At 63.3% G+C, this 25,262-nt stretch overlaps 2 protein-coding genes and 1 long non-coding RNA gene across 10 annotated transcripts in view; 1 reads left to right on the forward strand and 2 right to left on the reverse strand.

Annotated features, from left to right (window-relative positions):
- The window catches only part of SORCS2 (sortilin related VPS10 domain containing receptor 2), a 243,354-nt gene extending 236,360 nt beyond the window's left edge, over positions 1–6,994 (forward strand). The window contains exons 23-27 of the mRNA XM_037126769.2: positions 812–925; positions 1,196–1,295; positions 1,830–1,932; positions 4,077–4,222; positions 6,325–6,994. Coding sequence (XP_036982664.2) covers positions 812–925; positions 1,196–1,295; positions 1,830–1,932; positions 4,077–4,222; positions 6,325–6,389 — 528 coding nt within the window. The 3' untranslated portion in view covers positions 6,390–6,994. The remainder of the gene's footprint in view (positions 1–811; positions 926–1,195; positions 1,296–1,829; positions 1,933–4,076; positions 4,223–6,324) is intronic.
- On the reverse strand, positions 1,830–9,398 carry LOC119035462 (uncharacterized). Of its 3 annotated transcripts, none has more exons than XR_008392851.1 (5): positions 9,181–9,398; positions 6,988–7,202; positions 2,569–2,848; positions 2,317–2,455; positions 1,830–1,917 (listed from the first exon to the last, which is right to left on the reverse strand). It is a non-coding gene; the product is annotated as an uncharacterized LOC119035462 (long non-coding RNA). The 3 variants fall into 3 exon arrangements; XR_008392850.1 differs by having other exon boundaries at positions 9,068–9,398; XR_008392849.1 differs by lacking the exon at positions 6,988–7,202 and having other exon boundaries at positions 9,068–9,398.
- Positions 9,399–12,542: 3,144 nt separating this feature from the next.
- Positions 12,543–25,262, reverse strand: part of AFAP1 (actin filament associated protein 1) — a 94,257-nt gene continuing 81,537 nt past the window's right edge. For all 6 annotated transcript variants that reach the window (XM_037126774.2, XM_037126771.2, XM_037126770.2 and 3 more), the window contains 5 exons: positions 23,473–23,584; positions 21,462–21,626; positions 19,787–19,977; positions 16,710–16,871; positions 12,543–16,341 (listed from right to left, as the gene is read on the reverse strand). In XM_037126774.2, coding sequence (XP_036982669.2) covers positions 16,315–16,341; positions 16,710–16,871; positions 19,787–19,977; positions 21,462–21,626; positions 23,473–23,584 — 657 coding nt within the window. In that variant the 3' untranslated portion in view covers positions 12,543–16,314. The remainder of the gene's footprint in view (positions 16,342–16,709; positions 16,872–19,786; positions 19,978–21,461; positions 21,627–23,472; positions 23,585–25,262) is intronic.

Raw genomic sequence — 25,262 nt, forward strand, 5'->3', positions numbered from 1 at the left:
CAGTGCCACAGCTTTCCTAGCACCTGTGGGTGCCTAAGCAAAGCTGAGGGACCCCAGGGCCCCAGGGCAGGCAGGGTGGGTGTGGCCACCGCTCAGTCCCACGAATCCAGGCTTCAGCCCGGCTGGTGGGTGGCTGCCATGGCTCGGGAGGGCAGGAGGCTGGATGCCACCTGCAGGGCGGGCACAGGCCTGCACCTGCCCAGCACATCTAGTGAGCGCCAGCTGTGTGCACAAGACACAGCCGCTGTTCTGCCCTCCAGCGGCCCAGAACCTCCTTAAAGCAATTTTCTCTCCTGAGCCAGGCCCTGGGTCTGTGGATCCTGGGGGACAGGTGGACACCCCGTGGGACGCTCCCGCCCTTCGGCCCCATGAGGAGAGACTGCCCCCTAGGGTCACCCACAGCCGTCACAGGCTGAGACCCACTCTGACCACACCTCCTCTCGGCCAGTTAACAAAACCGGGCATATTGTCCCGGGCACTGAAGGATGCATAGGAGTTTGCCAGGTGGACGTGCTTAGCCTAGGACTTCCAGGAGGCAGAGGGGCTGCATGAGCTGAGTGTGGTGGGTTTGGGAGGATGTGAGCCAGGGAGGGGCTGCTCCCTGTGGCCACAGGGTGAGGAGCGGCCAGGAGGGTGTGGCCTGGCCGAGTGGAGGCCCGTGTGGGAGGCCCAGGCCGGAGGGACCTGGAGGGGGCTGTAGGCAGTGGTGCAGGGTCGGGAACAGTGAGCAGGACCGATGGCCGGGCCTTGGACAGGCCACGAAGCAGGGGTGCTCCCAGGGGCTCTGCAGCGCCCCGTCCTTGTCCCGCAGGAGACGGGTGTCGCTGAGCAGCTGCTGTTGACCGTGGTCAGGCCGGGGCTGCCCACTGTGGCCGACCTGTACGTGCTGCCGCCCCCGCCGAAGCAGAGCCTCGCACAGGACCAGGTAGCTGCCACAGCCCCATGGCGGGTTTGGTGACAGCTAGTGGCTCACCGTCCCCGCGAGTCACAGTTGACTGGGGCGTGGGCCCTCCTCCACCCGTGTCTGCCCCTCTGGGCCCCACGTGGGCTCCCAGGTGGGGTGGGAGCACCAGGCAGGACCACCTACCCGGGCAGAGGGGGAGCCTCAGGGACAGCCTGCCTGCACCCACCATCCGGGCGACAACGTGGACGCCTGCCCGGCCCCGGAGGCCCCGACGCACCCCTCTCTTTGCAGATGCTCACCCCCATCCAGCAGGCGCTGAGTGCGCGGAAGGTCAGCTTCCTCCTGCGGGCCGGGGTCCAGGTCCTGGTGGCCGTGAGGGAGGTGGACACGGGTGAGTCCAGGAGCCACCCCGGCCTAGCCTGGCCTGGGCTCCCCTGCTGGGATGGGGGGGTGTCCAGGCCCCTCCAATGACACCGTTACTGGGGACAGGAGCCTCAGCTGCCCGAGGGCCACCCCTGCCTGGCACTCGCCTCCAGTGAAAACAGGCCCAGACCCGGGGTCCAAGCTCCCCTCCCCCAAGGCCACGGGGGCACTGACTCTAAGGCCCTCTGCTCCCAACTCTGCTGTGCGACCGTCCTCTCCAGTCCCATGTGTCTGGTCCCCTTGTGGGCCAGGATCTTCAGAAGCCGGAGAACGTCTCCGCGCTCCAGAAAGACGGGCTGGCAGGCGGTTCCCGCGCAGCACAGACGTGGGCCGAGGGGCTGTCTGCGTCCACAGAGGGAGGCCAGGCGCACCTTTACCCAGAGGGGCCGGGGGGGCCCCTCGCCACTTGGGACGCCCAGCACCTGCACGGGAACACCTGCCCTTCTGGGGCGGCCGGGCCGGGCGCTGCCCGAGCTGGCCACTGATGGCAGCTCGGTCGCAGGTGCTCTGCAGCTGGCGGAGAGCGGCAGCTACTGGGTGGCGGCGATCCTCCTTGTCACCGGGGTGTCTGCGGTAGGAGCCTTCATCCTCTACAAGTGCAAAAGGCAAGGCCACCCCCCTCAGCAGGGGGGAACCAGACCCTGCGGGGGGGTGGGTTTCGAGGGCCCGTGGTGGGCTGCAGTGGGGTGGTTGGGGTGTTGGCTCTCACTTCCCTCTGGCGCCCCGCCGTTCACAGCCCAGGAGCTTCTAGTCCTACCCCTCTGCTGTGCACCCTGCCCCCGAGAAGAACCCAGTGTCCAAGTGGCCACAGCTGTGCCTGGGGCCCCAGAGCTACAGGGCAGGGGTGGGGGGCACAGGGCCAACCGGTGGCCCCTCCAGCGTCAGCCTCAGGCTCCAGGGTACAGAGGGGGGAGGGCTGCACAGAGCCCCTGGTGGGAGGGGCAGGGCCTTGTGCTGGGGCTGCATGGGGCTCGTGAACCTGAGCTCACCTGGATTCTGGACCTCGGGCCTCTCCGAGTAGAGTGACCGAGAAGTGTTACCAGACTCGTTTCCTGCAAAAGGCAGCCTTGAGACTCCACACCCTGTTCCTCCTGTCCCGTGGGCTCAGCTCCAGTGGCCTTGGTTGACCTGGTCACAGTCACCCTTGGAGTCAGTGCCGGGTTGCTGCTCCCCTTCGTTTTGTGCTCAGAAGCTGCGGGTCCCTCCCTCCAGCCCTACCATCCCGCCCATCCCGTCCAGACCTCTCAGCTGTCTTCCCTGCACGTGCGGTCCTGAGAGCAGTAACGCGTGCACCCCTCGTCCGAGTGGACGCTGGTCCAGGTGCCGGGACGCAGTGCGGCCTGGGCAGAGGGGCCTCCTCGCTCTCGGAGCTGCCTTCTGGCTGAGAGCACAACTCACAGCTCCTCTGTCACTTGCCTGGTGATTAAAAGGGCAGCCTGAGGTGTTCTGTGTAACAGGGACCCGAGCTGGTCCGGGAAATCTGGGAGGCCTTCCCTGAGGAGGTGATTTCCGAGTGGGATCCTGCAGGATGAGTAGGACTTTGCTGAGGAAAGAAGCTGGAACAGTGGCCAAGCTGTTACCTTTCCTGATTTCCGAACACGTGCCAGTGCCAACTTCCAGACAGTCCCCCTTGTGGCCCCACAGGCACCTCAAATTCAAATAGAAGCCAGGTTCTTTCCCTACAAAGCTCCTCCTGGGAGGAGGACATGGTCCACTGCCTGGCACACTGAGGGCTCATGACTGAGTTCATCATGCCCTGGGAGGTGGAAGGGTTGCCATGGAAACAGTGGAACACAGTCCTGGGGAGCAGTGTCCTCCCCCAGAGTGCACCCTGGGAACAGGGAGAGCGGGGCTGCGCTCCTGGCTCTGCCTGGCGTGGGAGCCTCAGCCAGGACGTCCGGGAGGCCTGCTCCCGTGGGTGCCGCTGGCAGAGCGGTCCACGGGCTGGGTAACCCCACCGCATGGCACACAGCCCAGGAGGCTTGGGGTTCCCAGCCCCCGAAGACTGAAGTCTCATTCTCACTACGAGTCGCTGGGGGTGTGGCACGCCCTCCTTACTCAGGCCCTGGAATGAGGGCGGGGCTGTTTCCAGCAAGGCTGGTGCTGTGCCAGGAGAGAACTATTTTGTTCAGGACGGACTCAGGTCCCCGTGTCAGTGTACCAGCCAGGAGGTGACACGCCACCTGTGGCTGCCCTCAGTGGACAGAACCGGTCACAGGACCCACCCCACCCCGGGGTGGGTCTGGGGAGCAGCCTCTGAGAAAGCCGGCTGGCTCTCTGAGCCTTGGTGCCCAAGCCAGGCCCAGCTGGGCCAGGGCTCTGCCCAGGCTGTCCTCTCCCTGTGTCCCTGGAGGGGACAGGGAAGGGAGGACGGCACAGCTGTGGAACCGGGGCTGGGCTCAGTGAGCATTTCTCAGCGCCGGCAGGCATCACGTGTCCCTGCCCGCCCAGCCGGAGCTCAGGACGCTGCTGTCCCAGAGTCAGCGGGCAGTGGGGTCACGAGAGAGTGAAATAATACCCTTGCCCTGTCCTCAGCCTCGTCACCAGGGAGACTGACAGTGAGCGCCCTGTGTGCTGCTTGAGCTCACAGGATGGAGGGCTTCCTGGAGGAGGTGGCTTGCAGCAGAGATGGGGCAGGAGATAAGACCTGGGAGCATGTCTGCCCCACACACGGATGGTGTGGGCCCTGCTGGGTGCTTCAAGGGGCCGGTGGCCCTGGGGGAGCCCTGAGCCCCCACTCTCCCTGTAGGAAGCGCCCTGGCAGGACTGTGTACGCCCAGATGCACAACGACAAGGAGCAGGAGATGACGAGCCCCATGAACCACAGCCAGGGCGTCCCGAGCGCCATCCAGGGCGAGGGTTTTGTGGACGATGATCTCGACACGCAGACTCTAGGTAATGCCTGCCCTGCAGACGCCCTGCAGACGCCCTGCCCACCTCCCGCGGGCCCCCCCTGCCAACAGTGTGGTGTGTCCCCGCCCTCTGATGAGGTGATGAGGCCCGTGGCGCTGGTTTCCAGGAGGAGGTGGGGCCTCCCCCCATCACCCCTCTACACTCGAAGCCCAGCCCCGGGACGCGACCAACTGCACGCTGTCGTTCAGTCTGCAGAGCGGCTTTGCTCAGTGACCCCCCAGCCCCTGGCCGGGTGCAGCGGGGAGAACCCGATCAAGCCACCAGCACTCGCCCCTCGGGGTGCCTCACCCTGCCAACTGCACGGCCTCTGGGTCTCCCGAGAGGTTGCCGTCTGCATCGGGAGGGGAAGCCTCTGGGAGCCCCGTCACTCCAGTGTCTGCCAGTGAACATGGCTGCCCCCACATCCCCTCCGACCCCCGAGCACCTGCCAGCAGCCCTCCTGTGGCTCGGGCCCCCTCGCTACGTGGTGACCGAGAGCCAGTGCGGCTGGACAGGCGGCTGCGTCCCCTTTCACGTCAGTCCCCTGCTGCCCCCAGTGTGTGCTGTCAGTGGAGGCAAAACACGGGTCCACGTTACAGCCCCTCCGGTCCACAGCGGGGAGCCCGAGGCTCTGGGCGATCGGTGGGCATGGTCACTGCGGCAGCCCCGGGGGGCAGAGCCCCTTCTGCACTGAGGGCATCGAGCTACGGGCAGCAGGGGCTGAACTCGGGCCCCACTCGGCCTCCCTGCCTGGTTCCTGGCCGTCCCTCCTCTCCCAGTGACGGCCCCCTCCTGGCAGTGCTGTGAGGGCCGGCCCACAGCCGCACATGACATGTCCCTGTCACCACTGTCAGGACTGTCCCCACCCCATGTGCTGCGTCCTCAGACTCTGAGAAGCTCCTTCTTCAGTGATGGAAGCTCAGCTCTGGGAGGGGAGCACTCCCCTGGGGGCGCAGCCAGCAGCGGCTGTCCCTGAATGCACCTCAGTGGGCCCCCCACATCCGGTGGCCCAGATGAGCCCCTGGCGGAGTGACAGTCTGCAGCGTCCCGGGACTCAGCGGTGACCAGTGCCTGGAGCCCTCGCCTGGGCCCAGCCGGCTCAGCGCTTCCCAGGCTTGCCCAAGGGCTGGCACCCGGCAACCTGTCACTTGACAAATGGCCAAAGCCAAGGGTCAAAGTGGCCACCCACTGTCCCTGAATCACCCAGCCAATAAGAGGTGGAGCCAGAGTCGAACCCAACTCAGCGGTTCCAAGGCCAATGGCCCGCCCCCACTGCAGTGGCCCCCAGGTGGCCACCCTGGGCCTGGAAAGGCCCCTCCGCCATGTCTCTACCCGCCCCCCGGGCAGGGGGTCCACACACCCTCTCACCCAGCCTGGGCCCCGCCTTCTGGCAGGTGGCCTTGCAGCTGATGTGACAGGTGGCTGCAGAGGCTGTGAGTGTCCCGGTGCATTTTCCTTTGCTGTCCCCACATTATCGACGGCAAAGCTGAGGCCGTGGAGGGTGACACTGACAAAGCCTCCCCCAGCAGTGAGGCGCAGGTCCCCTCTGGCCACCCAGCAGTGCCACAGGGCAGGGGGCTGGAGGCAGGGACAGCCCACCAGGAGCTGCTGTGGGTCCCACCCGGCCCAGGCCACACAGCTGTCCCTGCTCTCCGAATGTGGGCCCTGGGACCACCCCTGCGTCTCTGACATCACCATGCCCCCCTCTCCTGCCACCTCCCAGCCACGCCACACCAGCCCGCAGTACCCACCGCCCAGAGGGGGCACAGCCCCTCCTGCACCCCCTGCTGCCAATACTTGGTGCCAGGCAGGCCCTGCCGCAGGTCAGTGGGCGCTGCAGCAGGGGGCTGACTGTGGCCTTGCCCCTGGAGACCCGAGGGGCTCACTGCTGTGATGGCGCCCCCTTGGGCACTCCCTGGGACACGGGGACCCCACCACCTCCACACTGCACCCAGATACCACCCACGTGGCCGAAGGAACCGCCAGTGCCCAACACACGCTGGCGCCGAGGCCGGCCCTGTGTCCCACACGGCCCCACCTCCCACCCCCCTTGCCTGCTCCAGCCCAGGGGCCCCTGCTCACGGGCGGGCATCTCTGTCTCCTAGGGAGCCACTCCGGAGTGGTCCTCAGCGTCGACTCCCGAGAAATGCACAGCTACCTGGTGAGCTGATGCCCGTGCAGGCCGCACCCACGCAGTCTCCTCTCCATGGCTCCGTCCCGTGGGGGGCACAGTGCCACAGACGCGCCGGCGCCGGGGCCGGCATCCCCTCAGAGACCCACGGAGAAGCCACCTCCTCCAGCTGTCCCCGCACAAGGCGACAGACACCCCCGCCTCTGCTCAGTTCACGGGACGCACAGGGGGGCCTGCTGATGGCCACCCTTCCTGGACACCGGGCCCACGGCGCTGCCTGCTACCCCCACCCGACTCTGGGCACATCTCTGCCCCTGGACTGCAAGGCGCTGGCCTGGCTGCTCCACACCCTGTGGCCCCAGCTGAGGCCTGGCTTCTGGTGGCCAGGGTGGTCGCCCCTCGGACAGGGAGCTGAGGCTGCCTGGCCGCCCGCCCTCCCAGAACCACAGACACACTCCTTCCCTGCGCACCGGCACTGACACCGAGTCCCCTGTGCCCCGCCCCAGGAAGGCAGCTCCTGCCCGCACGCCCACCGGCCCTGCCGGTGTCCAGCCCTCCAGAATGCCCCCAGCCTGTGACCCAAACCCCCACCCTCCCACCTCCCCTCCTCTTTTCAGACTGCAGGTAATACACATACCTCTCCAGGTGGCCGTTGGAGGTTTGCTCTGCTTTCTGTCTTCGTGGCCAGCTGGTGGCCTGCAGGCGGCTGTCAGAGCCCTGTTCTGGGGCCCCGTCCCAGAGCGCCCGGGCTGCCTTCCCAGCACCCTCGCCACCGGCCCACACAGCAGGCCCTGGGCCCACACCTCTGCGGCGAGCCAGCAGAGACGCCAGGCTCCCTGCAGCCTCAGGGACCTGTGTGGAAGCCCAGGAGCCAGACAGGGTCAGGGAGCGGGCCGAGCATGCCCCTGGTGTGACGTGGAGAAGCCCAGGCCCCGAGAGGGGGTGACTGCCCCAGGTCACAACACAGACAGGAGCAGAGGGGCCCCAGGCCACAGCGGGATCCCACGTGTACACGTGCCCAGAATCAGGGACGTTGCCTCAGGCTGCGTGTGTGAGCGTGTGGGGGAATCTCGCCTTTTGCCTTGAAGCCAGAGTCATCCCCCCGCCATTCCCCTCCCAGTCTCCCCACCCCCAGGCAGGGCGCTCTCTGGCGGCTTGGCCGGGCGAGTCCACAATGGAGCCCACAGGAGCAGGAGGCCTGGGGGGGTGCAGCCACACACCTGGAACAGCCTGCCGATGGAGTGGGGGGGTCCCTCCAGTCCAGTGCCATGTCCCAAGTGGGGACTCTGAGGCCACAGGGAGGGTGGGCCCCCGTGGGTCCGGCCCCCGTGGGTCCCTTCCCCACCAGCCTGTGCTCCCAGGCACCTTTTCCAAGTGTCCTCCCTCCACGGACACAGGCAGGGCCCAGTGAGAACGATGGGAGAAGAGGCTGGGCTGGACCTTTGCTGCAAACCCCTTCCCTGCACAGCCCACTCGTGGTCCCCAGACACCTTAGGGAGCCCTGTGTCCCACCGGCCACCCCACCTGCCTGTCCTGTGAGCATCAGACTGTGTCCAGGCCCAAGGTCAAGGTCAGCATGGAGTCCCTGGACACAGTGCCCTTTCCCCAGCTCACGCACAGGGGCCTGGAGGCATGACCACTCGGGCCTCTGACCCCTTTGCTCATGCTCCTTGCCGTCTGGGTGGGGTATCCCCTCATCATTTTCCTTGAATTCCGTGTCACCATCTCCATTGAGTGTCATGGGTGTGTGGGCCCAGGAACCCGGAGGAAGGAGGCGCCCGGCGGCCTCACACGCTCTGCCCCAACCCACACAGACGGGTGTGCAGGTCTGCGCGTCCTGGGAGCACACTCGGGGCTCTCTGTAGCCAGCTCTCACGGGCCCGTGGGCCGGGGGCCACGCCGTCCTTGGTTTATGCACATGACAGACGTGATAGGGTCTTTTTAATTTTTCCTTTTACAGTCAATAAATCACTTGTAATGCTTTTAACAAAGACTGAGTGTGACTGGCGTCGGCCCCATTACGAATCTGTAGCACGGTGTTCCCCCAGAGGTGCGCCCTGCCCTTAACCCTCTTGGTCACTGTGTCAGGACACACGGCCAGCAAAGCAGGAATGGCCCGGGCAGCTGTCAGACCACTCCCAGAGCACGCCCGCTCCCTGCTCTGGAGGGTGGCAGCCCCCCCTCCCCGGCATCATCCCGCCAGCAGGGGGTGCAGCCCCACAGCAAGCCCCCAGAACCCGGAAGTGGGGCGCTCCCTCCACCGCAGTGCCACCAACACCTCGTTAGACCAGGCCCGGTGACTGAGGGATGGACAGAAAACCAAGAGCACGTCCCAGTCACCTCCCAACATGGACAGACCCCCCCAAATGGTCTGCGGAGATGATGGCCTCAGTGTCGCTGAGCCCCTCCTCTCGGACGAGGGCCACTGCCCAGCCATTGCCCATGCCCCTTTCAACAGCACCCAGCCCAGCTTCCTTGAATCCTCCGCACGGCCCACCCAAAACCAGGCCTTCTCAGCACCCCAGAACTGCCCCCCCCGCCCCCAGCCCCTAGGGCATGTGCTCTGGCTCCGTATCAGCACTGACCCGACTGCCAGCCCCAGGTGTGGCCCAGGGCCCAGGGCAGCACTGTCTCTCCCTGGGGAGGGTCACCAGCCTGCTCAGTGACCAGCCCGCAGGAAAGCCCCACCCACACTCCGTTCCCATGAAAGGGGTAACCCTGCCTGTGTGCTGAAGGTCTCTGGCAGCTGAACCCGATTTCGCTGGGGGTCAAAACGTCCCGAGCCTCAGGCTGCTGGAATGAAGGCCCAGCACTGCCGTCCCCCACGGACCTGGGTGGCCAGGGCTCCGCACAACAGCTCCCACTCTCCCCTGGTGATCCCTCTGCCCGCTGAGCTTGGTAGGACCCCGTGGGCGGCGAGCTCAGCCTGGCCAGCTCCCGGGATGCAGGTGGGCCCGCTGGGGCGTTCCCGCCAGGTGTGATAGGTTGTGAATCACCCACAGGGCGGCCTGGCAGGCAGACGGCACCTGCAGGGGTTCTGGGCCACGGGGGGGCCACGGGGCGGCACGGGGCGACCCAGGGCAGGCAGGATTATGGGTGTCACCTGTGGCTGGCCTGGTTCCGGCCCCAATGCAGGGCTCTGGGAGGGGCCCTCACACCGAGAGCCAGTGGAGGAGGGAACACGGGGATGGGAGGCCACTGTGAGGAGGACAGCTGCCAGTCATTATAACCCTCGGCCCCGTCCAGTGTGGGCACTCGTCACACGGGCCCACCTACCATGCGGGCACCAACCCCACAGGATGGGGGCCCCACCCCCACCCCCTCACCATCAAGGGCGGCCAGGCGCACAGGATGGGGGCTGGGAGGGGCAGCCAGGGCAGGTGTGTGAGCACAGACGCCCTCTGGGAATGGGTGAAGGTCATCACGGAAAAGGAGGAACTAGTGTGCTTAATGATGCTTTTTATAATGTTCTCGTGACTTGGAGAATTAGGGCAGTAGCCAGGTGCAGGTGAGGCTGAGGGCCAGTGGTGTGTGGGAGGGGTGGGAATGAGCAGAGAGGAGCAGGTGCAGAGGGGGGTGACGAGGCAGAGTCCCAAGGGTGAGCGGGGACCAAGCATAGGACGGGGCAGGCGGCCACAGAAGCACCTGGGTTGGGAGCTGGGTGAGGAGGGAGCCGGGGCTCGGGGAGACAGGGGCAGGCCTGGCATGGTCGTCTCGTCAGAAGCAAAAGGAGGCGAGTTGGCCGAGGAGGCTGGTAAAATTGCTGGCAGTTGGAGGCCCCAGTGGGGGACCTGGGTCCCTGCAGCACAGGGAGGACTTTGGTGAGGGTCCGCTCTGCTCACCCGAGTTCCACTGCTCAGGTGGGGGGGGGGGTCTGTGGGAGGCCTCAGGGCACAGAGCAGCTGCAGCAGCTCCAGACTCCGAGTCTTTTCATAAAGTCTGGGGCCCTGACCAGGCCACATGGCTGCCCCAGAAGGATGAAACTCCCTGAGTCAGTCTTGAGTCACCTGCTCTTCACCCTCTCTCCAAACCAGAAGGGGGCACCCCATGTCCCTGCACTGGGGACAGAGAACAACCACAGAATGCTGCAGAGGATGCAGAGGTCAAGGGTGGGCCTGCAGCCCCCATCTCAGACCGTGGGTTCAGTTCTGGTGGTGCACACGGCCACGGCCCACTAGGTCCCCGGGACCTGTCTGGGGGATGCGTGTGCCACGCTGCCTGCGAGGCGGGTGCAGGGTAGGGTTCCATCGGCCGCAGACCCGGTGAACAGGGCACACAGCCCCGGAGAGCACTGCGTCTGCAGGGGGCGCTCCTCACCCAAGGGCGAGTAATGGGAAAAAGACAGCGGCGAGCCTGGGGCTGGAAAAATGGTCCTTCCTGTCTGCAACAGGGGAGGGCTGCCCTGTGCGGTTGGGGAAGAGGCATGTCTTGTGGACAAGAGCTTGCTGGACTCCTGGGAGAATTCTAGAAAATAGATGTGTTGTTTTGATGTGACGTGCCGGCAAACGTGCCGTCTTTGAAACAGGACAAGTCCACAGCAGAGCGGGGTGCAGGCGCCACCCACTGGTGCCAGGTGAGGGGGAGTGGAAACACAGGAGCCGAGTTCACATTCGCCCTCTGAGGACACGTGACCTCGCTCTAACAGCAACAGGTGTGAGAGGCAGTGGGCCTGGGGACCTGACCGCCACTCAGGGCCTGATGACCAGGCCTGCCAGCGACGGGCAGAGGTCGACTGCAGGGGGTTTCTGAGCGTGGACGGTGAGGAACAGAAGGCCCCGCGAGCTTCCTGACAGAGCAAACAGGGAAACACGGTGGGGCTGAGGCCCCGCTGGGGCTCAAGGCAGGAGGACAAAGCAGAAGGAAGATGGCGGAGACTCGCCAGGACGTCTGAGATCCTCGCGGGCACAGGAAGCAGAAGAACATGGAGACATGCACCCCATCCAGGAAATGAGAAACTCAGGTCTCCTCAGCCAAGGGCTGTTCGACACCAGTGGGCCGCCACAGCGTCGGGACGCACGCTGTACAGCTGCTGCTGGGAATCACCGCCTCGGGGGTTCAGTGAGCTGGCCACCCTCACCCCCCTGCCCCTGGTCTTGTCAGGACCACCAGCCCCTCCCGAGCAGCCCCCCGAGCTGCTCCCCGAGGCCTGGGCCTGTGCACAGCCAGTCCCCCAACCCCAGCATTTCTCTCCGTGCCCCTCCTGACTGCTCTCCAGCTGCCCCAGGAGGACCCTGCTGGTGGCAGTGGTCAGAGCCCCCGCTCCCCTGGGTGGGCAGCACCAGCCAGGACAGACATCAGGGAGGCTCCGGGGCAGGTCTGCACAGCCCTAGAAGGACTCGTGGGAGGACCCAGTGCCACTGTGGGTGGGTGGTGGCTGCAGCTCAACCAGAGGGCTCTGAGGTGGGCAGAGAGGGCCAGCGGAAAGGCTCTGCTGGCCACTGCCTGGCCGGTCGGGTGGACCCTGGGCTGGGTGGGGGCAAGACCTGAATGGGGTCTTCTGCCACTTGCAGCCCTGAGCACCTCACCAACACACTTCCCTTCAGCCTCAATGGCCCCGTGTGCCCCGCCCTCCACACTCTGCACCTCAGGACCTGGCAGGGGGGTCATTGAGGGCAGGGGACTTGGTGACTCTGGGTATGTCCCACTTACTCCTGCTTTTGTCACCACGGCCCCAGGGGCTCTCCAGGAGTCTGCGGCCTTCTCCCTCCTTGTGGACTTCTGCTCAAACACTGGACTCGTCTCAGATGCACCCCTGCACCCAGCGCCCCGCGGCCCCAGAGGCAGTGGCTCCTCCCTCCAGACCTGGGAGCCCAGACCGGCGGCGCTTGCAGGCTGTGCTGGGGCCACATACCCTCGGGCGCCAGCTGCCTGCGACTGGTCACGCTGCGGTCACACTGCGTCGTTCCCACATCCAGCGCCGGGTGCCAGGCAGGTGCACTGATGAGTCTTGAATTGAATATTTGACTCTGTGCACTAAAAACCACTTAACCCCCCTCAAAACCCCCACAACTATGGGTCTTTCCCAAAAGAGCCCTTTTGCTAATAGACACAAAGCACACTCCACCCCTCCCTCCCCCGACCACTTCCCACCACCCCTTCCACCCAGGGGCCTCTACGGTCAGTTCCAGAGACACCCGGGCACGTCTGCCCTGCCCGCCGTCACGCTGAGTCGGTCACGACATGGAGGCCGGGTCGGAGGGCAGAGTTTTATTGAGAACACGCACTCGAGTCGCGCCGCAGGCCGGCGCCCGTCGGGCCTAGCCGTGTGGGGCAGCCGCCAGGTCCGCAGGGAAGACGCCTGGGTGAGGCCACCGTGGGTGGGCGGAGACTGGGCGCCCCCACGGCTCCCTCCTTCTGGTACAGCCTTTCACTTGATGAATTAAATACGCCGAGAAGCAGTGAGAATATATTTACAGTCATTTAAAGTGGATACGACCAACATACGTGGTTAAACAAAATCTTCCCTGTTTCCTGCCTGCTTCTTTCAGAGAATTTGAAATATGACTTTAGTTTTTAAAAAATACAGTAAGGAAATAGTTACATTCTCACATAAAAGCGTTTCACAGTGGATGGCCGCAGCCGAGCAAGGCCGAGGACCTGTAATCTGAAAGTTGGTGTCAGAATCCAAACAGCCCTTCTCAGTAGAAAATAAAATACAAAGATCATCTTATTAAAAACACATCTGGTCCCTAAGAATTGTGATCAGATGTCCCCACAAGTGACAGGAAGGGCCCCGCACAGGTGAGGCCTCCGGGCCTGCGGCCCTGGCGGTGGCCGGCAGAGCCTGGGGGGACGGGCGTGTGTCCCAGGTGGGGGTGGCTCTGCTTCCCTGTGATGCTGTGTCCCGTGTGCACGACACGCAGGTTCCCGTCCACTTGTGGCCTGTCTCACACTGTCCCCCGTCGGGGAGGTAATGAGACAGCAGTAACAGCAGGGACAAAACGACAGTCACCTTCTTTAAAACTGCCCTGATTTGAAACCCTCTTTCCCATCACACATCACTGCAGAACAAACAGGAAGGCAAGGGTCGCAAGTTCACACTCCGAGGGGCGCCCTGGCGGGGACGCAGGTCGCAGAGCTTGGGACAGGCTGCTCTCAGGACCCCCAGGCTGGACCGGGGGGGCGCCTGTCATGTGACCTGAACAAACAGAAGACAATGGCTGCTGAGCCGGGTCCCCCACAGCCTGTTGGTGGTGAACAGTCTTCTGGGAAGACAGGATGTGACCACAGCGAGGGAGTCCTGCCCCCAGTGGTCCCTGGGAACCGGCAGGCAAGTGTCAGCTGTGGCCCCGACCAAGCCAGCCCACAGCCCCTCCTGGGCGGTCCCCAGGACCTTGGACACACACATTCTGAAGCAGACTTTGCAAAGGGCGGCAAACCTGTGACCCGAGGGAGTGGTTGCGGTTCTCAGAAGTGGCCAGAAACCACCCAGGGGCGGTGAGGGCCCCCCCCCCCCCCCCCCACAGCGTTGGGGGCGGGGCTGGCTCCGGGTCACGCGGAGAGCTAGGAGGGCGTGTGCGGGGCCTTCGCTCCAGTCCACGAGGCGACCCTGCGGCAGGGGACGCGCGACCCTGCACCAGGCCTTGGTAGCGACACAGAAAGCCTTTCGCCAGCACTGCTTCTGTGCAAAGCTGGGTGGGCAAGTTAAAAACATTATAAAAATATAAAAGTAGGTGGGGTTTTGAAGGCTGATGGCACTTTATCAAAATAAAGCCGAAGCTGGAGCCCGAGGCTGACAGCGTGGATTCAGGTCCCTGCAGGAGGAGGGGCCCGGGGAGGCTGCCCTTCTGCCCCCCACGTTTCTCTCCTTTTCGGGCAGGGGCCCGTGAGTTTGGCCAGCCCCCTGGGCACGACCGCCGGTCAGTGGGTCTGCCTGCTCCCAGGGGAGCGGGGCTTCGGCCCCCACCTGCCAGACTGAGATCAGCGTCAGAGCTCTGACAAGATGCCCAGTGGGTGTCTAGTATGTACAAATATAAATTAAAGACTATATTTATGGAACATATACAAATAAATAACTTACTTTGGAGCAAAGACTTGAAGCTAACTTTCGATCAGACCTGGAGTGCGGAGGGAGCCGGTCAGAGCGGACAGCAGCCGTGTCTGCGCAGCACCCACTTTAAATGGCTCCCTGACCTACAGGCCTCGGTCCACCCCAGAAGGCGCGGGGTGTCGGGATGACAGGAGGGAATTTAGAACCGAGGCTTCACACGCACCACACTCATCCGCCAGGCGTCGGGGGCCCTGGATCCCGGGCATGGCCCACGGACGCAGCCGAGATGCTGTCCACTGGACACATCAGTGCTGCCCACGCCGCCGGCAAAGGTCAAGGGTGCAGGCTGCTAGGACCTCCCGTCTAGGAACAGTGCACTTGGGCAGAGCTGGCTGCCAAGCACAATGGCCAAGAGCCTTAACCAGAGAAACCATGTTCATCTGACGGCAGCAAAGACAAACAGGAGACCGGCCTTTCCTCGTGGAGGAGCGGCCAGACCGAGCGGCCCCGCACCCCACCCTGGTGTCTTCTGCGGATGCCCCGGGAAGCTCCCTGCTACATGCTGGTAGAATGTCCCTCAGACTGCTGCCCTGTGGGAAGGGGTCAGAGGGACAGTGCCAGATCACAACAACTCGTGACCCCTATGCCCCTGGCAGGTGGCTGTGCAGTGGCGTCAGGTCCCAGGTGCAGGCTCCTTACACAGTGCAGGGAACGTCCCCATGTGCCCCAGGCCAACTTCCTGCTGAGCCTGTCACCTCAGGGTCTGCCCGGGACACTCAACCTCAGTCTGGCCCCAGGGGCCCCGCGTGTGCACAGAGAGGGTCTCGGGGACAAGCAGGGGAAACCGCTGTGCTGTCAGTCCCCACACAGGATGGGAGCCTCCTTCCAGGGGCCAGTCAAGGCCTGCGTCGCCCACCCCTCGCCACAGCCCCCCCAGCTGGGAGAGGGGACTGTGGGACAGTCCTGGGGACAGACCCTTCACGAAAGAGCCCTGTGAGGGTCCCTGCAGATGAAGGGGACCCTGGGTCTGAGGCCACAAGGCAGCGGCCGGCTCTCTCTGTCCCTCCTGTGCCTCAGCACCCAGGAACACGGCACGGGAGGCGAACAAGACAGGGGGCGGAGAGGCCGACGAGCCCAAGTCCATGGACGCATTCATGGCTTCGATTTTCACACTGGAGGCAGGGGAGGGCCTGGGCGGGAGATCTGGCAGGGCCCTCATGCTCTGTGATGTCCCAGTTCCATAACTGCGACTCCCAGGACCTGCCCCAGGTCATCCTTTTCACAGGACGGACCTGCCAGCAAAGGGCCTGGGGAGGCCAGACTAACCGTGCGCCCCACTGGGCCTCCAGTCCCCGGGTACAGCAGCGAGGGCACAAGAAGGGGAGGCCGAGAGGGGTGGAGCCGCGAGCCTGGGCCTCCTTCCCAGACCAGTGCAGACAGCAGCAGGGCACGGGGCTCTCGAACCCTGAGTGCTAAGCACAGCGCTCATGAGAAACGCTCAACCTTCCCAAAGGATGGCGCTTCTCTTGTCCTGGCAACAAAGTGACCGTCCAGAAAAAACGGAAAGGGGAAAAGGTGTCACCACGCAGCGTCTCAGGCCTTCACCTCTAGGGACAAGGGGACGGGGAGGGCCGCAGAGACACGTCGCACGCTCCTGCGAGGCCACCAGCTGTGCAGCCTCTGGCAGACGGCCACGCTGCCGCAGAGGCTGCAGGAGAACTCGGGCCCTGCCCCCGCTGGGCCCTCGCCCCTCCAGCCTGTGGCTGATGGGCTGGCACTGACGCGGGTCGCCGCCCCTCGCTGGAGGGGGTCCCGTGTTACCTTTCCTCCCTTTCTGTCTTTAACAAATCAAGTGGGAAACCGAGGGCTGCGGGAAAATTCCTTTAAGGGCACCGTCATACAGTAGAAAAATACTCGCGAGGGTCTGGGCGTGCGCTGCGGCGCCCTGTGGCGTTGGCTCGAATCGGCTCTCCTCTACGTCCCATTCTTCAGCTCCCATTCCTGGCAAGGGAAGCGAGAGCAAGAGCGCCTGGTCACACGGTGAGGTGTCAGGACACAGGGCCTGTGACCTAAGGCGGGCACGTGGCTGGGGGGCAGACAGGCTGGGGGCAGTCCTTGAAACATCACAGAGAGCTGCTGTATGACCCGGGGATGGCCTGGGGGCACGGGCGGAGCACCTGCTGGGGAGGGCCCACGGCCTGGTCTGGGGGGCGGCCGCCAGCAGCCAGACCCTGGAGGCAGGTCACGAGTGGCATTCAAGGGGACCGGACAGGGACAAACCTAGCTGCACCGTCCCTCCCACAAGGTCGCAAGGCCAGAAGGTCTTTGCCCCGTTGGGCCGCACCCTTAGAGTGCACGGAGGGACTGACCTTGGCCTTCCGAAGCACGTGGCCGCGACAGGGGGCACTGCCGGCTGGCTGGCTCTGCTTCAGGACAGCCGCGCTGTTCACAGGCACTGGGCCCTCAGCGTCACTGGTCTCGCAGCTGGACAGGGGTGAGCTCTCCAGCAGCCGGTGCCTGCTCCCAGGGGACTGTCAACAGAGAGGGGGAACCTGTGTGAGGGGTCCAGGCTGCCCTGCTTCCCAGTAGGGATGGTTTGCTTCTAAGAAAAACAGGGTTTGGAAATCGGCAACCACGGGGACAGCCAGAATGAGGACAGCGAGTGCGTGTGTGGTCTGTGCCCAAGTCTAAGAGCACCTACTAAATGTCCATTCCATAGATGGAACAACTGAGGTTCTGAGGGCCCTCCAGCCTCCTGGATCACAACCGGAAGTGGGGGAGGAGGGCCCCCAGACACCACATCTGCTCCTCCAGTCCCTCCAGCCCCCCTCAAGGGCCCTCTCCTCGGCGCTGGTTCCCAGGAGCTCTGGCTGCTGCAATGGCCTCGCCACCCCGGCAGCAGCATCGCTGTCAGCCATGATGGTGGCGCCGTGAGCTCTCAGAGCCACACACGCAGGCGGCCCACTGGCGCGTGCCAGGCACAGGGTCACTGCGAGGGTTTCGGACTTCGCACAGTTTGCACGTGGGCTGGAGGAAGGCGCTTCCCAAAGACTGAGAGTGGGACCAGGGGTGAGTTCGGGTGCCAGGACTCGGTTGCAGGGAAGGCGGCCCTGCAACTGCAGTTGAGGGTACACCCTTGCGACTCCCGGCTGTGCTGGTGGGCGTGTCGCTTCAGGGGAATGGTGTCTTGGGTCCCAGGGAAAGAGGTCTCTGAGAACCCCCCTCAGGGATTATGGGCCACGGGCTGGTTCCTGTTAACTGGGCGGGCACGCGGCGGAGGCAAAGGAGGGGTGAATGAGCCCGTCTCTGGGAGCGGTGAGGCTGGTCTGGCACGTGCCCCTGCCCTGGGACCTGTCCGTCTAACAAGCTGCTACTCCAGGGTCACCGCCTCGGTGGGGATGACGTCAAGTGCTGCCAGATGGCGGTGGCCAAGGAAAGGCCCTCACGAGAGAGGCAGCAGCAAGCACGTGACTGAGAGCGCGGAGCCCCAACATGCCAGTGCCGAGCCTCCACAAGGACCAGCTCAGCTGTTCCGGCCAGAAGAGAGGCTGCAAAGGGGGCTGGGGGAGACCGCAGAGATGGGGGAGACTGTGTGGTCACTGCAGACGCGGGCAGGAGCTGGCCACACGGAAGACTCTGGAATCGGAGCAGGAGGCAGGGGCGCAGTGAGCACAGGTGCGGGGCGAGCTGACCGCAGCAGCGGGGGAGGGGTGGGCTGAATGGGGCACCTGAGCAGGTGCAGCTGCTTCCAGGAGTCTGGGCTGGAAGGGTCAGCAGAGGCCCGAGGCTGTGACTGGGGGAGAAGGTGGGGCTGTGGCAGCATCATCTTTTAACACTCGGGACAAACCAGTGCACCTACAGGTGCTTCGGGGGACGTGGGAGCAGAGTGGAAGGTACAGGGGAGGAGGGTGGACAAGGGCCTGAGAGGCCAGGGGAGGGTGGGGTCTGGGGCCAGCACTCCCAAGGGCGGAGGTCAAAGGGCCGCATGCTGTCCTGCCTCCAGCCTACTCCAGACAAAGGCCTGGAGGGGCTCAGGGATCAGGACGTACTGAGGAGCCACCTGCCCCTCACTGCCACCTCCAGTCGGACCTGGTCCCTTGTGCCCCAGCCCAGTCCTGTCAGACCCTGGGAAGCCCGCATCACCCCGGGCCTGGGGTGCGTGCTAACTCCCCCACACTCGAGCAGGACTCTGCACGGCACTCGCCACGCCTGGCATAGCTCTTTCCCAGGGTTGTCTCCCTCCCCGGGGCATAAGCTCTACAGAAACAGCAACTCTCCTCTGCTCACTGCTGGGCCGGGAGCAGCACCTGGGCCCCCAAGGAGCTCAGCATGTAACCCTATCTTGTTGAGGAAAGAAGGAAGGAAGGAAGAAAGAAGGGTGGGAGGGAGGGAGGGAGGAGGGAGGGAGACACACTCCCTTCGGCCAGGCCCCGAGCCACGCGCAGTCCTGGAGGTAGCCAATATTGTCTCATCCCCGTTTTACAGAAGAAAATGCACGGCTTTGAGAAGGTGGATGACCTCAGAGGCTGGCCCGGGGACCCCAGGGCTGCTCCCCCAACATTCGGCTCAGCTGCATCTGGAAGAAGGGGCCTGTGGGTGGGGGTGTGGCTTTGGGAGGCCAGCTGTGCCACCAGAAATAGCGTTGCCAAGTTGGGGAGGCCCTCTGCAAATGGGGGTGGTCACTGGGCAGCGCGGGAGCTGGGAGAAGGGGGAGGTCTGCAGAGAATCTCTGTGGGGAGTGGGGGCGGCAGAACCACTGGGGAGTGGGGAGGCGGGCGGAGGCTTCAGCGCCACCCCAATGTCCCTAAATCCACACGTCTTCCTGGTGGACCCGCACACTGCTGTGGGGAGGGGCAGGGGCTGAGTTTGGGTCTGACCCTTGCCGCCACGCCACCAACTCTCAGGCAGAGTCCTGTTCCTCTCTGAGCCTTGAGTCCCTCCCTTTGACACGTGGGGCAGTGAGGATTCGATGGAATAATCCCGTGGGAAAGACAAACGAGGCACAGACCATCGCTGTCACTTAGGTGGAAATTCAGCCCTGATTTCCATGTGTCCTGCTCAAGTCACAGAGGATCCAGACCATGCTGGGTCCGTCCCTGGCACTGGGCATGTTCACAGCGCGGGCTAGACATCTATACAAATCTGCGACATTGAACTGGAGTTTCTGTCTTGAGAGCTGGCCCCGAACCAGGACATGGCTCAGAGGAGACAAGAAGTGTACCCCCTGCACTCGGGGCTCACAGAGGAGAGGACACAGGCCGGGTTCCCCGCTCCCGCCTGGCCCCGCTGAGTGTGGGTACCCGGACCTCCCTGAGACAGTGTCCCAAGCCGACATGTGCTGTGCATCTGGGGTGCCAGGTGAGGCTGGAGACGAGAAGCAGCCACATGAGAGGAATGCAGGCATTTGCTCTGCACACAGTGACCACGCCGCTGCGTAGGGCGTTACCTGTGGACTTGAGGTCCCTGACCGGGGCTCGATGGCCAGCCCCAACGTGATCCCGCCAGCCAAGGCCTTCCGGAGGCTCTCCTTGACCTCGGTCAGCTCCAGCTCCAGGCTGACGCGCTCCGACTCCCTCCGCCGGCACTCCTCCTCCAGCGCCTTCAGCTTCTCCTCCAGGACCGGCTGCATCTTCCTGCCTGGGGGCAGGGAAACACCTGGCTGCACGCCCCACCCTTGGAGCCTGCAGGGGCCCTGTCCTTCCTGGGAAACTCACACTCAGCCGCCCTTTAAAGGAACAGTGTCCTCTCCTCACATTTCCTTTGCTGCAGCAGGAAGGACAGGGACCGGGAAGCAGGAGGCTGAGTCTCACAGATGGGTCGCATGTACTCAGAAAATGTGGGACTTAAATGGCATGGCTTCCCAAGGGGCCGCTGATGTGAAAAGTCTGAATGAGTTTATGTTCTAACCCGCTGGCCACTTTCTCACGTCGCCTCCTCTGCCTGATCTCAGGCATAGCTAGCTCACTCCCCACAGAGCCAGGCTCGAGTTTGTTCGGGCGCATTTGCTTTGTACTGTTTGAAATGTGTGGCAGCAACACAGGAAGGCAGGCACTGGGCCCCCGGGCAGGTCAGGAAACCAGCTCCTCAGGGTGGCCCGGCCTGTGCACGGCCCCTGTCCAGCACGCACATGCTTTTCAGGGGCCCAAACCCAGTCTGACACTCTGCACCTCCACCTTCCACTCCCATCCCACCCTCCGAGGTGCATCCGACTCCCCAGGCGGCCCCGTGCTCAGCACAGCACCCGCCCCTGCCCCTCCTGCGAGCCACCCCTGACCGGCTCCGAGGCACCTGCCCCCCGTTCCAACTCCACAGCAGGTCCTTGTGCACAAACCATGCCAACACCGAGTCCGGGAAGGCTTGGACTCCGAGGCACTGGCCCCTCCCTGCACGGAGAGCCACTTGGAGGCAGCGGCTCCCCTCTGGGCCTTCCCGGCTCCCCAGGCTGGCCTGCACCCCTCCCGGTCCTGGGCTGGTGGCATGGAGACCTGGAGTCTGTGCTGGCCCAGGGCAGGCTGGGCCTGAGGCGTGTATTTCAGCAGTTCCCTCCCCAGAGCTGGGACCCCCACCCCAGCCCCGGAACCCCCACCCCAGCCCCATTCGGACAGCTCCAGCCCTCTCTGCGGGTTGCTGCCACTCAGCCAGCCCCCCCAGCCCCTCCCAAGAACCCTGTGCCTGCACAACGGCCTCAACTGGGCTGAGTGCTACCTGCCCCCTGGTACCGCCCTCTTCCCTGGGGACCCAAGTGCCTCTTCACACTCAGTGCCCGATGGCAACAGGCTCTAGGCCAGCCATCCCCAGTGTTTTTGGCACTGGGGACTGGTTTTGTGGAAGACAGTTTTTCCACCATCCAGGTTGGGGGTGGGAGAAAGTGGAGCTCAGGCCACAACACAAGTGAGTGGGGTCCAGGGACAGGAGGGTGGATGGGGCGGGGGCAGAGGCGGGGGCGCCCCTGGTCTCCACAGTGTCTGCCATCAGCACCAGAGGCCGGGACAGCTCCCGGCCCCCTCCGCCTCAGCCTGAGCACTCTGGCCCCTAGCACCAGCCCTGGGCACGGCCTCCCGTGTCAAAGCAGCAGCTTGGGACGCACACCGGGTCTTTCTGAAACAACAGCCTGGTCTTACCGGCGTTCACGTCAATGGCGGCCCGCAGGTCCTTCCTTTCCTTCCGGAGCTGGGCCAGCCTGGTCCTCAGGGCTTCCTTCCGCCTCAGCAGCTCCTCCTCCTTGGTCTGCAGCCGCCTGGCATCTGCTTCCACCCGGTTCTTGCCATATTTGTACTGGTCAGCATCTTAGAAACAAAAGGGGCGAGGGGAAGTCAGGGTTAGCTGAGCCCACAGAGCCGCCATCAGCCCGCTCGGTGACAGACCTGGGACTCGCTCGCTCATTCGACAAGGTAAAGAATGCGACCAGTGTGAACTAGCTCAAATTACTCAGTGTTCTTTGATACCACATTTAAAATTAAAAAATAGAATATTAGGAAATCCCTGAATGCTCTCCCTTCCCAGCATGCACTTTGTTGGACAGTAAGTGTGCCACACCCAGAGTGAGGGGGGCCACCTGCAGGGACACCGCCTCGGAATGTAAAGGCGGCGGACCCGAGAGGGGTGGTGGCTTCCACCCCCTGGGCCTCAGCTTCACCCTCTGTGAAGCAGACATGCTAAGGCCCACCTTGTGGGTCATTTAAAAATTTGACGTTTGTTCCAGAAACTCGTCTCACAGAAGCGTGTGGTGCCTGGGACATGGTGGACACTCGAGGGAGCCTCTGGCCACTGTCCGTGCTGACAGCACCCGAGCCCCGCCCACTCAGAGGCAGAGGCGGGCTGTTTCTGGCAATGTGCCGGAAAGCCAAATTCGCCGGTTCTGTGCTGCAAGCCACGGGCGGGGGCTGCAAGGAATGCTGCCTGCAGGCTGGCACCACGTCACTGCGGCCCCCCTCGGTCCCTCACTGAGAACACACAGCACACAAGGAGGGCACTGGGCAGGTCCCAGCCTGTGGTGACCACACCAACCCCCTGAAACGGGAGTGACTCTGGCCGTGGCTCAGGGCCAGGGCCTGCTCTACAAACAGAGTGACATATGAACTCGGGTCGCTGATTCCAAACTGAGACGTTTCCCCAGCAAAGCTGTGAATCGCCCCATCGCTCAGTCCCCAGGCAATAAGCCCTGTCCAAGCCAGAAGGAAGTTGGCTAGACTCGGCAAAAACACAGAATGCAATTATTGCTCTCATCTGTCACCATTAGATGTCACCACAGTTAAAAACAATTCCTCCAGAAGGTCTCATGAAATAAAGGGACAAATCACCTGGGAAATGAAATCACCCCAGTGACAGAGATAGACTTCCACGTGACTTGGGTCTGGCACAATGAAGAGGCCCCTCCTGCCGGCCCGCCCTCCCTGAGGACAGGACTCGGAACCCCGACTGCACTGGGGAGTGTCAGAGCACAGCTCGGCGAAGGACACACCGGGGCCCGGGGGCAGGGCTGCTGCCCCAGGCTGGTAGCGTGCACGGCCCCCATGTGCCCCTCGCCGTACCCACTGGGGCAGCTCCTGAGCCCCAGGGAGTGCCCGGGCGCTCACAGATCGTCCGCACGTGAGGGCCGAGAGCAGACGGCAGCAGCTACCCCGAGGGGCGGCCCTGAGAGCCCAAGGGAGGAACAAACGCAGGCCTGCAGTGGACGGTGAGAGCTCTTCATACACCCACGTCCCCCCAAGGGCTGGGAGGCCCGTGCTACTGGGCTATTTTGTCACAGAAACCACATAGCTGGTCATCTACCTCCCACCCACAGGAGCTGAGTTTAGAGTTCGTGCAACTTGACCAAAGTCACCAAGTCACCAACAGATCAGAGACACAAACAAGTTCCCCCAACCAAAGCCAGGGCCCTGCAGCTGCCCCTCCCCCTCCAGGGACCACGACCGAAGTCGGGGTGACCAGTGCTGGGGTCAGGCCACCAGCTGGCCTTCCCTCTCACCCCACCGGTGACACAGGGCAGCTCAGCTCCAGGTCCCTGTCCCCCTCAGGCCCCACGCCTGGCACTTTCTCCCCAGAAGGAGGAATAGGTACCCACCCAGGCCCAGGCTGCTCACAGCAGCCCCTGCTGGACCGGACGCAGCAAGTAAGCAGCAAGGCACTTACTTGAAGGTGTGCGTGTCACACTGGCCGAGGCTGCCCTCTTTTGCTGACCGCCCACAGCCTTGCCTCTTCCTGCAACCCCGTTGGACGCCACTGGGGGCTTCTTGCCCTTCAACTGTTGAAAGAGACAGAGGAGAAAATTAGAAACGAAACACTTGTGCTTCTCGTTTTGCAGCACGTCGGCCCTGCTTCCGACTCCTTAGTCGTAGCCACCAAAGGCATAAGTACGAGGGTGGAAGGGGGCCAGTGTGGTGCCCCAAGGCCGGACTGCCGGGGCCTGGCGCAGGCTCAGAGGCGTCCTCAGCTCGGACCAGTGACAGCTGTACTGTCCCCAGGGACCATAAGTGCTGATGGGACACTGGCCCAGGGCTGGAGGTGCGCATTTCCAAAGGTGCACGGCTTTCTTCCGGCAGGACGTTCTCTGGGGGAGGGGCCTGGCTGTGCGGGAATTTCAGCTCCCAGGGCTCTGAGCCCGACTGACTGATGTCCTCACAGGGTCGATGGCTGTGTTTGACTCACAGACAGGGTCTCGGGGAGGCAGTGAGAGATGCATGACATAGAGTTGGTTTGAATACATTTTCACCAGCCACACACGGGTCTTAAAAACTCCACCACTCCCCTGCCCCTTGGATGGCTGTGGGCCGACAGATGCTGCGTTTGCTGAAGTGACGCCTGGCCCACGCTCCGCCCTACACTCACCTCCTGCTGTGGGGGGCCGGGCTTGGGGAGAAGGGCAGAGGGGCTTAGTTCTGGCTCCACCACTCAGCGAGTCACGGGCACCTCTGAGCCTCCGCCTAGGAACCTACTAGACTTCTGACGTCAGTACGCAAAGAGGGCAGAGGCCAGTGGCTGCTGCGTCTGCCCCCGACTCACTAAATAGACTCTGAGCAGCCGGTGCCGATGCAAGCCATCGGCGGGGAGAGCCTCTGTGCGTCTGAGACGCCGGAGCCTCCCCCAGCACGCATCATTTTGTTGAGATTACCCACAAACACATAATCCAAAATGCGCCCATCTGCCTTATAGAGCATTGTCTCCTAAACTGCAAAGCTCTTTATTCAAATGATAAAAAATTCTTAGGTTGGCCCTGGCTGGTGTAGCTCAGTGGATTGAGCGCGGGTCTATGAACCACATGATTGCGGTTCGATTCCCAGTCAGGGCACATGCCTGGGTTGCAGGCCAGTTCCCAGCAGGGGACAGATGAGCAGCAACCGTACATTGACATTTCTCTCCCTCTCTCCTTCCCTTCCCCTCTAATGATAAATAAATAAAATCTTAAAAAAAAATTCTTAGGTTGGCCTTGGCTGGTGTGGCTCAGGGGACTGAGTGCCAGTCTGCGAACCAAAAGGTCCCCGGTTCAATTCCCAGTCAGGGCACATGCCTGGGTTGCGAGCCAGTTCCCAGGAGGGGCGCACCAGAGGCAACCAAATATTGATGTTTCTCTCCCTCTTTTTCTCCCTCTCTTCCCTTCTGTCTAGACTAAATAAATAAAACCTTTAAAAAAATAAAAAAATTCTTAGGTTGAAGATGCTTGAAAACACAGAAGTACTTGCACTGAGACACCACCGTTTGCTACGAACAGGAGGTGAGAGAAGAGACAGTTCAGTAGTAAGTAGCCAGGCAACAGACAACGACCCGAGACTCTTAGCACCTACGGGGTTTTAGAGAGCACAGTTTGTGCTTTTGTCCTCGCCCTGGGAAACACGCTGGTGCTCTGAATAATCCTATTTAACGTGTGAAGGTCAGAATGCAGTTACTCCATCGTGGGGGCCACCTTTCCTCACTGGTGTTTGAAC

This window comes from Artibeus jamaicensis, unplaced genomic scaffold, assembly GCF_021234435.1.
Source record: "Artibeus jamaicensis isolate MK-2021 breed Jamaican fruit bat unplaced genomic scaffold, CSHL_Jam_final contig_76, whole genome shotgun sequence".
NCBI lineage: Eukaryota > Metazoa > Chordata > Mammalia > Chiroptera > Phyllostomidae > Artibeus > Artibeus jamaicensis.